Source organism: Ctenocephalides felis, unplaced genomic scaffold, assembly GCF_003426905.1.
Source record: "Ctenocephalides felis isolate EL2017-DRISC unplaced genomic scaffold, ASM342690v1 CF-g0.4_SCAFFOLD_03571, whole genome shotgun sequence".
Classification (NCBI taxonomy): domain Eukaryota; kingdom Metazoa; phylum Arthropoda; class Insecta; order Siphonaptera; family Pulicidae; genus Ctenocephalides; species Ctenocephalides felis.
In genome coordinates this window covers 38,266,457-38,278,538 of record NW_020539725.1, presented here as the reverse complement: position 1 = coordinate 38,278,538, position 12,082 = coordinate 38,266,457, and the positions used below count along the sequence as shown (strand labels likewise).

Below are 12,082 nucleotides of genomic sequence, written 5' to 3'. Positions count from 1 at the left end.
TATAACCGCATATTTCATGATAAAATTCATACTTGAGAGTATGAATAAAAATTATTATGCTTGCAGAACATGATATTGCGTTTAGCATTGAATGAACTTTTACCATTTGTATGGTAAAAGTGGCACGATTTTACACAACTATTTTATACAAAAGAGCTGTTAATGAATTTAAATTTGATAACAATGCTATTTTAGCTACATAATAGACTGTTTATGTAAAATATTATTTAAACAGAGTAGGTAAAGAATTTTCACATGATTACCCATTTCGTATAAACTCACAATATAATATTATACCCAATATACACATAATGATGATTTTATTTAATTATTGTGTTATTGATGTATTTATATTGATATTGACATTTAAATTGTAAAATTAATCAAAGTACAATTTTTATTATCAAAGAATTTTAATTTTGAAGAATGTTGGCTGCATTTTATAACCTTTGTGTAGCTGCACGCGCAACTTTATTTATAAATTAAATATAGCCACATATTTCATGATAAAATTCATACTTGAGAGTATGAATAAAAATTATAATGCTTGCAGAACATGATATTGCGTTTAGCTTTGAATGAACTTTTACCATTTGTATGGTAAAAGTGGCACGATTTTACAGAAATAATGTATAGATATATGAAAAGAGATATAAAATTTGATAACAATGCTATTTTTGTTACATAATAGACTGTTCATGAAAAATATTAAATGAACAGGGTACATAGGTACTATTTACATTTTATCTGCACAAATTTTTGTTAAAAAATTAAGTAATTATGTTTTATAATTGCTTCGATAAAACTTACATAAAAATTAATATATTATTGTTGATAATTTAATTTTTTAAGTGATAAAAGTACTAAACTTATTCCGTACTGGAATATAGTTTATGATTAAAATATTATAAAATATAATGGAAATGTACACATTATAAATGCTGGTATTACATATTAACCGGAAAAATTATAAGTTTTGAGGCATGAATTATAAACACATTATAAAGTTTCTAAACGAGTTTGCTCTGAAATTTATAATATTTGAAATTTATATATATATATATATATATATATATATGTTATATTTATATCATACCTATATCAATATATATTGATATTCATAAGCATGTTATTAATTACAACACTTGCTGGCCAGTTAAATGTTTCTTAGGGTTTATACAAAAACCGACATTTCAGAAAACCGGTTTTAGTTTTCGAATTTTATATAGAAAATAATTTTTTGGTCGAATATTCTGTTATCTATCCGCAAATTTAGTGTGATTTAGAGCTAATTTTAAACATTCTAATTGTTTATTTGTTTACTAAAATATGATTTCAAAAAACTAATAACGTCAATAGAATTACTACTTAAACGTGTCCTTTGTTTACTCACAAAATTTAATGAAATAGAAAATACTCTCATACTTGCGACCGAATTATTGCTTAATTGTTTTTAAAGCCTGATATAATTATTCTAAGTTTTTTCTTCTTTTATTTGTGGCTTCTAAGGATAAAAACTCTTTTTTTCGAAATTTAAGTAGAGGAAGTTACTTCTTCAAGAAGAAGTCACACTGATTTGAAGTAATATATACACTGGTATAGAAATCTAAATTGTAATATATACAAACCCTTTCTGGAAACCATTGCATAAGATATCAAATGCTACTGAACCGATATGATTTCAAGAATCATAACGCTTTCATCTATCTTTTATATTTGGCTATATATGTTGGTTTGTCTATATATATTTTATATTTATACAGTAAAAACCGACTTTTTTCACTAAAAAACCGGTTTTCGCCATTCCATAGTTTTCGCCAAAAGACCGGCTTTTGAAAACCGACAAACCCTAGTGTTTAGCTTTACTGTCGTTTACTATATTGTACATCAGATATACTATATCTTAAAAAAATTTATCTCTTGTAATCTTATAATAAAATTTTCTACAATTCAGATGGACCGTGAATGGCGACGCGCGCGGCCGCGTCTCCAACGTTCAGAGCGCGTTCATAGCGGTGATAGCGGCGGATCTCCAGCCTATAGTCCCTGGGAAGTGTTCGTCCGAGAATCGCTCTTACAACTGGCATGGCCTATGTCGCTTAGTAGCGACAGCAACTCTCCACCGTATTCGCCGTTGCATGCTGCGGTTGCCCATCCCGAAGTTCGGGCGAGGTGAGTAAAATTATCTAAAGCTTTTTATAATGAACTTTTCTTATTTTGGTATTTAATTTATATTGAACAAAACTCGTTATTGTTACGAAAGATGAATATTTTTTTCTATCGGAAATTTACGATGAAACGTGAGTATTTATAATGATTGCAATTGATAACAAACGCACCCTGGTACACTAACACTCTACATAAAGATTTAAAAATTAAAACTATTAATGAAATGATAAAAGAAAGGAGCAAAAAATTCCACGAAAAATTACCAGGTCACCGAACAAATATTTAAAAGAATTAAGCGAGGAAACTCCCACTCGAAGTTTGAAAAAATATGAACATACGATCTTAAATAAAATATCAAAAAATAAAAAAACGAGATAGCTCATAGGAGATAATCTCTTAAGTGCATTTACACTCAGCATATTGCCTTAAAAAATGTATATTATTTTGATCGGCAATAAATCTATGCAAATAAAAAAATCGATAACATTGATTGTTGTAATAAAATAATTGATGTACTTTCGAGCGTTATATGGAATACGAAAGATTATTTTACCTGTCAATTATTAGTACGGTTTTATGACACTTCTCTACATCCGAAAATATACATCATTACAAATAATAATGCTCATAATAAACCAAAACGTCATTATAGCAGTTTTGCTACCTCCCAGCAAGATTTATGAACAGCAATTATTTGTGTGATCAATGGTAGGGGAATGTGAACCACTTTTGGTAATTGTAACTTTTGTATTATTTTGATAATTGAAAAAAGTTTTAAAGTAATAATTGGATTATATAAAAAAAACGATGTCTACTGATTTTAACGTATTAGCCCCCTCATTATAGTAAGTTTACCTCGAAATTCGAGATAGCTGTAAATACTTTTATATTCACATACTAAACTTGTCTCAAAACTTTCATATGGTATTGACTCCCTACCATATGTAGGTTCCGAGACAACTTTAGGATGTCAATATACAAGTATATACAGACTTACAGCTGGAAATCTCGAATTCCGAGATTCTTGCCTAATTTAAGCTTAAATGACTGAACAATATAGATACTCATGAAAAAGTAGAAAAATTATCATTATTTCGATATTCATTCACAAAATAATTTTTTGATAATATCTTGAAGATGATTATTGAAATTGATAGAATCCCATATAAATTTCAAGTTTTTTTAATGAAACAAACATATATTACTTGAAATGTATAGAACTTTTGTAATTATGTCAAAGACTAATAATTTATTCATGCATTTCTTATTATTCATTATTTAAAAAATATCATTATTTTATTCTGCTACCAAAAATGAAAAACGAAATTATATTATTTTAGCATATTTTTGATTTCGTGTACGTTTCGATTTTAGATTCAACCCTTTTATGGTGCAATGAGTAAAATATTATGCAAACGAAATTAATAAAAACATTTTTTGCGCCACGTGATTACTGTCGGAAATTGTTTCTTATCGTTCCGCAATCTTTTGCCCCAATTTCGTTACTTTGAATTATTTTTAATATTTTAATAACAGTTGAACGTTGATTTTTGCTTATGTAAACAGTTTAATAATTTTAACTTAACTTTTGTAGAATTTTAGTTTATATGTAAAGTTCGTCGTACTTTATATACTACTATTTGATACATAAATTGATTACTTAGATATGCATAGATATTTTTAAGATGATTTTAATATTTAATGTTTGATTTTTTTTAATAATTTTATTTACTCATATCTGATATCTGGTATATCTAGTATAGTGTATCAGTTATTTATATTATATGGGATAGTAAAAACTTGTTTACTATCTTATATAAAATTACTATCTTATAAGCTTACACAAGGGTACAAAGTATTCGAAGTACAAAAGTTCGAACTAAATAAAAGGTTTTTAAATATTACAGTTTGTGTTGCATGATTTTCGGTTGGTAAAAAGTATGTCATGAAGTGAAATGAACAAACTTAATTATTTCAAAAGCATTAGACTTTGAGGCTCAATTTCACCGAGTATAAATTTTAATCTAAAATTCATTCGTTCTGGATAGCCACTAAATATGGCTCATTAGACAGAAACAACCCAAGAGCACTTACGTTTACCTGTAATATTAGAAACTCACAAGAGACCCTGCGGAATCTCAAGCACAATACCCCCGATTACTTTGAGTAGAGCAAATGCCTTATTCAAGTGCTCTCGCACACACCCAAATATTACACAGAATAAAATATTCATGAATTGTAAGTCCTAGGAGAGTTCATGAATCTGATGATAATAGTATTACAAGTATCTATCCAATTATCAAAAAGTAATAAAGTTCAGTTTGATAGGTCTTGCATATGTTTCAAGAACCCATTTAAGCTTTCTTGAGTACATAATACACACAAATAATTTAAAAAACACAGAATCTAGAAGTAAAAATGAAATGTAACATTCACAATCAGATCAGATCGTCTGTGTTTTATAAGTCAACACGCTTGTTGTTTATATCTTATTTTAGTTTCTTTTTTTTTTCAAATAAATAATAATTCTATTTCATAAATAAAACTGCTAGCCAAATCTGTGCTACTTATTACAATTTCATATTTTATTAAAAAATATGATATCAAATATTTGTGCAGAAAAGAAAAAATACTATATCCATAATCTACAAAGCGAAGAATATTTACATTCGAAATCTTGTTAGGAAAATCGCAGACAATAGTATTATAAAAACTCCTTCGTATCAGTTTGTGCTTCACAGGTTCCCCCCAAATGGAAAATCCGATTAAGTTCTGGGTTTCGACCGAATGCTACGATGGTCTATAAGAACTTCGAGGATAACCCAAAACTTTACCATTGGTATACATTTTTAAATATGTTGAGAGCGTATGCTTGTACAGATGATATGTTTAATATGGAATATTTTGAAAGAGAAAAAAACATGAGATACATTTTTTAGGGATGCGACTTTTTCATATATTTTTAACAAAGCTCTAATATAAAATAATCAAAATATTATTTTGATAGTTAATACTGTATTTTGCAAACACATTAAAATACGTAAAAAAAATTTTGAATTATTTAAATTCGACAAAATATATAAATTATTATGAAAAATATATAAGAACTATTATCATTAAATTCAGGTTATGCCTTATAACGAAAAATGATATTAATAAATTTATTGTGGTTACGCAATTTGCAAAACCAATATTGTATAAAATATCGATGCATTTGATGATATTATTAATATTTTACACATTTGTTTGCTCATTTAATTAATTTGATAATAAGCTTTTAATTATAATGGAAGCTTAAATTCAAATTATTTCAATAAACAAATTTGTAACGATTGTATGTATATAATGAGTACGTATTAAAAAAACACCAAATGTAAATTGAATATATCAATCATATAATTAGATGTGATATGTGTTGAAAAATGTTATTGCTGGCCATTTACAAAAAGTAAATTAAGGAAAATAAAATTAGAAAAATTAATTTCTTTATCATTTTTAATATTTTATTTCCGAAATTCTTTATCACTATTTTAAATATATTCAATGGAACAACAAAAACAATTTTTACTTCTCTTACTATTTATCAATTTGAATTAATTTGATATTGAGATTGAGTTAATGATTAATATTACTAATTATCAGTAACTGTCTTCAATCACACAAATTTTAAGATACTGAAATAATAATCTTTCAAATCTACAAATTTTATATAACTTGTATAAAACATTATCTCTGAAACAACGATATATAATATAAAAATAGTTTGTAGTCGAAAACTCTTTTACAAAGTTGAGATTCATCTCGTGCAAGCGTATTTACATAATATTGCCATTTTAAAAAAACGTCGATTTTTATCCTGTGTTCAGCGTCACAATGCATATATTCAAATTTTTCCAAGGATATTCTTAAATATAAAGCTGGTGAAAACTTTCTTGCATAATTTTATGATCTGAATAAAAAAAGCTTGAATATGCAAATATTTAACTGTACAACGGTGTTGCATAATATTTAAATTTTATATAGAATTTAATAATATCAAACGTTATTACATCAAAGAACATGAAACTCAAAGGATGTAACAGGAATAATATTTAAAGTAGTTTTTCTTATGAAATCAAAAATCTCCAACGTCTAAGATATACAACTGATTTAAATATAAGTCAAGTGCAAATGTAACGAAGGAGATTTTATACAGAAATTATAAATAATTAAACAATTATTTATTATTGTATTTGTTCACAAAAAAACGCCATACTAAACACAATCAAAACTATTTTATAGAACACCATAGCATAGAAAATTTTACTCTTGAATATTTTTGTTGGGGTAAGACAATATTAAAAAATGTTTAGAAATATATATTATGTCTAAGATCTTGCATCAGTTCTTTCGGTAATTCATATAAATATATTAATATAATGTAACGCAATGTTTTTGTTATATTATAATTATTTACATTTCCTACGACCGTCAAATCGAATTATTACAAAAAGAATCTGTTAACTATATTATTGACAACGAATTCAAAGTACTAGCAAGAGTACTTTTATCCCGTAGAAAAGTTGTGAAAGCATTTTCTGTTCATTTTAGAAGTTTAACAAGTTGCTGAGCTTTTAGTCAGATTTATATTATGAGAAACTTGGCCTTCAGTAGATGTCTTATGAATTTACTTTTGCGTAACACAAAGTTTGGAAAGCTGTATATATATATATATATATATATATATATACAAATCACAAATTTGTTTGTTTATTAATTCCAGTTTTTAACACAAATACAAATAAAGTAAATCAATTAGTAAATACGTTTTAAACTCAAACTCAAGTAAGTTCTCCCAAGCAATAATTCACTTTTTAAATGGTAAAAAAATGTTTTAAATATCTTTTAGACAATAAAAAATACATGTTTAATGTTCAATATGCGCTAATAATGTTAAAATATGGGAGTATTTTAAGTTTTGTAAATAATTCAGAAGTTTTGTAAATAATCCCAATAAATCATTTGTTGAAAAAACGCTGTATGAATACAATAAATAATAAATTTATTTTAATAATATAAATCAAAAATATTTAAATTTATTTGAATTATATAAATTAGGCTTGCTGTTTTAATTATTTTTGTGTTTCAAAATTTCAAATAGGTCGCCTTTTACAAATAACAAATTTTAGCTATTTCATAGACCTCATTTCTTCCCTCTCCATGATCACATTCAATTCAAAGCATTTTAATTAAATCGTTACACAAATAACTGCTCTAAATCTTTGTCAAGTGTTAAAATGAAACAGGATTATTCCACTACCTAAATGCATTTGCGATGTAGTAATCCAGAGTATGTTTGTGTCATTAAAGCTAATTGGAATACTCCGACCTTAGACAAGTGATTAAATTTTTACGACACTCAATAAAAACATTAACTAACATCATTTTATTGTTTTAAGCACTTTATAAGATAAATAAATATATATATATATATATATGTATATATATACAAATATATATATATATATATATATATATATGTATATATATATGAATAGTCTTGAATTTGATGTTGATATATAATATATACTCAAATTAAACATATATATTATATATGTTTAATTTGAGTTAAAAGGTCGAATGTTACATCAATAAAAATAGTATCAAGGTTTTTTAAAAATTTGCACATACTTATACCATGGATTAATAATGGTTTTATATGTTATATTAGGATACAAAATCGTAAGTGTTTTATTATTATTATTATTATTATTATTGTTGTTGTTTTTCTATGAAATTTCCTACATATTATTTATTTAGTTTTAATTTTTATAGTTAAATTGATTACCACTGAATGAAGGCTAAGATGCTAGCCGAAACGTATGGATTTTAAATAAATAAATTTTTAAAAACTCATACTATTTTTATTGATGTAACGCCCGACCTTTTAACTCAAATTAAACATATATATATATATATATATATATATATATATATATATATATATATTCACTTTTGATTAACGTAAGTGAATATGTTATAGAAATCAGATAATCAATCCATGAGATCTTATTTTCTCTCTGAGAGATATTGAAATAATAGAAAATCATCCATAAGGTTACACTTACACTTTCGACATGTTTGATTTGATTATTATTAAATATTTAATGTATGACATAACAATTTGTTACTGGTTATTGGAAAAGAATGAAAATGAAATATTCTACCTGTATCATTCATGTATTACTAGTCTTTATTAAATAAAGATAGCAAAAGCTGTAAGTGAAAAATGTTTTCCGCTCTTCATCTTCGCTTTAATGATTTATCGTTGTTACCTTTAGTTCATTTATCAGTATGGCCTTTAGTTCATTTATCGCTACATACAACTAGCTTTATATTAAATTTTTGTTTGTATGTAACACTCGATAAAATCAGCTTTTATTGTTGGTAAATTAATTTGCAGACGTCAGATATTCTGTGTATAAATAAAATTTTGATATTGTTCACTTAAAAAAATTTTTATTTAGACAAATTACTTTTGTGATTTGTTTAATGACCTCTGTGGGGTGAAATATCAAATTGGAATCGAAATTAAATTACCAAATAAATTTGATTGTTTTCTTATCTTATCATTGATGAAATTAAATCGAATAAACTATCTAGACACTCCAAGACGATTGAGATTTACGATCTTTACAGGTCGTAAACAAGGAGCATTTGCTGAAATTGCGTTGCTAAAATTTTCTGAAATTGGGTCAATCTTGTATTTTAATTATAAAAATATTAAACATATTTATTTTAGTTATATATATATATATATATATATATATTATTTAAATTTAATTTGATTTATTTATATATTTAACTTTTGTTCTTTAATATTTTAATGGCCTTCCTCCAACAATTATATAACATCTTTTACCGTGTCAAGTTCTAGTAAATTACAGAAACTTTTGAGAAAATTTATAGATTTAAGTACTTCAGAAAAGGTTTGGTTGAATAGTTCCAAATAGTTCAGTTTAAAAAAAAATATATAATAAATATATTATATAAATATAATACAGTTAATAAAAAAATATTTTATCGGATCTCGTAATATTTTAAAAGAAAAGTTCAGAAGTAAAACGTTAATCTTTGATAAAAGCCTCGTAAGCATTAGTACAAAAATTATTTCTGTATATTTTATACGGTATGCTCGCCGTGTCCAAGAAAATTAAAATTGGATATTTTCCAAGATCTTTGATGGCAACAAGAAAACTTTTGTTGAGTTTCTATAAGATTTCATTTCGCACGTCGCAGAACATCCATCCTGCGTTAGGATGATGGATGAAAGTTAGATATTACATTATCGTTTCTCTTCCGCGTCACTCGAACAGCCTCTTTCATGACTATAGTCAGCAAACCAACTGTAAATATAATTTAATTTAAAAATCTTATATCAAATCATGAGATGAACCAACACATGCTGGGATTAAGAGCTCATCAAAGAAAATATATCAAACATCGTACAGCAACATTGATTTTGGAATATGGATGCTGTATAAAGTTCTAAAATAGCAAGTTTATATACACAAATATTGATGAATTTGAAATTTAGTAAATTTGCCTAAAATAATGCAAAATTAAAAATTACTGTAATACATGTAATTAAACATTAATGAATTATGCACTAATTAGACAAAATTGTAGCAAGTTATAATTATCTTTTATTTTGCAATGAGACTAGTGGCTTTTTTCATATGATAATATTTTTGCATTAGGTACTATTAGAAAAGTGGAATAAGTAATGCCTTCCAAATGTTTAGAATCAGAGAAACGAGTCAATGCATTTTCTACTTTATTTCAAATAATTTCTAGAATAACCAAAATTAATTTCTAGAATATCCTAATAATTAACTATTTAAATGCTAGTATATATATATATATATATATATATATATATATATATATATATATATATAGGGCTAATGAACACCATATCAAACTATTTTGTCTATTCCTCAAACATACTTAGAAGCTAAAACAACTTATATAATAATAAAATTAATCAAAATCTTGGTACTGCTTCAACATTTTTAAAAGATTTAAAAAAATAAATGTTTAATTTATTAAAATCTCTCCCTCTTAAGAAATCGTGAAGAAAAGATTATATCTCAAAAAATTAAATGCAGAGAAACGACTCGCTTGAATTTGATTAATTATTCTGAATGATTTTTAATGTTAGGAAACAAGCATTGCAATAGAGAAATTTTTAATCTTACTAAAATACTACAATAAAAATATGAATACGAATTCTCCAATTTAATTAAAGTAATTTTTTATTAATTATATAATAACAGAAAGATGTTGAAACAAACATTCTACATCTTTCTTCCTTTGGACCCTATGTCAAAATCAGAACAGTTAAGATTTTATGACGACTGTTACTACTGTACCCTGGCACGAGACCGTACCCAGTCTCCCCTAAACCAATGTTCATTTTAGTGAAATTTATATAAAAACTCCAATTTATTTACTTACCGTAGGGTAGTTATAGTAATGGGCTGAAAATCGAAAATGAAAATTTTTGCATTTCTCGACGTTTTGAAGGTTTCTGAACATTTTGGCGTACCTCAAAAAATGGATGTATGTGTGTGTGCTTTGTGTGTCCGCATTTTTTTGTTTACGTTTTAGGGCACACGGATCAACCGATTTGAATGGTTCAAAAAACATTCGATTCCTAGTGATAGGGAAATGTGCTGATTAGTTTTTGGTGAAGGCAGGTTCAGCCGTTACGAAGATATGGAGCAAAGAGTGCTAGAAATAGAAATCGAGTTTTTGAGAGAACTGATTATCCGATTTGAATGATCTAAAAAGCATTTAATTTATAATGTTTGGGAGAAAAGGCGAAGCAAAGGCAGGTCCGGCCATTTCGTAAATACAGAGATAAATGAGCAAAAAACAGCTGTTTTTGAGAGAACTAGGCGTCCAATTTGAATTATCCAAAAAACTTTCTGCTTGTTTCAACAATATAATTGATTTCGAAAAAAAATTGTTTCTAATTTTTTGATGCACGTTATTGAATAATTTAAAGAAATTGTAAAACAGAAAACTAAAATTTTTATGTTTGGTCTCATAAAAAGATGTTAAGTTCTACAACACCTCAAAAGAAGAAATATTTGATATTGATATTTATCAATCTTTCTAAGAAGTTATCCGTTTCCACTCGTACATTATAAAAGTAATACGTATTATATCTCCGGAGCGGCGGCATGCGAGTGGAAAGGGTTAATATAAGCAGAATATTAAAAATATATTTATGTAACTATGTATATATACATAAAAATATCAAATCACATTTTAAAATATCTAATATATCACGATGTCCATCGGGATCAATAAAACTATAAGTTCATTTAACGATATTTACGAGCATAATGCCGATACACAACCGAAAGAAACTAGACAACCACAATCCTCGCGGCGACACGTATGACCTACTTTCTTAACAACTCCCGTACTTCAACTTCGGGATCAATCCAATGGCAATTCTATAGGTTTTAGTATCATTCTGCACCATCCGCAAAAGACCTATACATAATAAAAACTGTTGCGAATGCTGTGAACACGCCCGAAAGATTTGATATAAGAAACAGATTCAGATAGGCTTCCTGAATATTTGACTATAATGGTGAAATAAAGCCTGGTTTATAAATTATTACAAAACTCACGTTATGAATGAAGTTTTTGTATCTCCCAGTAAAGTTTTTCACAGGGTGAAATTGGAGTAAAACAACGCCTACCCGACAGCCTATAAAGCTTTTATGCTCATATTGTAAAATATTTACAAACATAAGGTACATAGATACATAAGGTACATAAGGTACAAGTCGATATTCATCCAAAACAAATATATATGATTATGAAAAAATATATTTTACAGAAACTTTTTTTT

At 26.4% G+C, this 12,082-nt stretch overlaps 1 protein-coding gene across 1 annotated transcript in view; it reads left to right on the top strand.

The window, feature by feature from the left end:
- LOC113386014 overlaps window positions 1-2,176 on the top strand; it is a 191,956-nt gene extending 189,780 nt beyond the window's left edge. Inside the window, exon 8 of the mRNA XM_026623826.1 lies at window positions 1,955-2,176. Coding sequence (XP_026479611.1) covers window positions 1,955-2,176 — 222 coding nt within the window. The remainder of the gene's footprint in view (window positions 1-1,954) is intronic.
- Window positions 2,177-12,082: the final 9,906 nt, after the last annotated feature.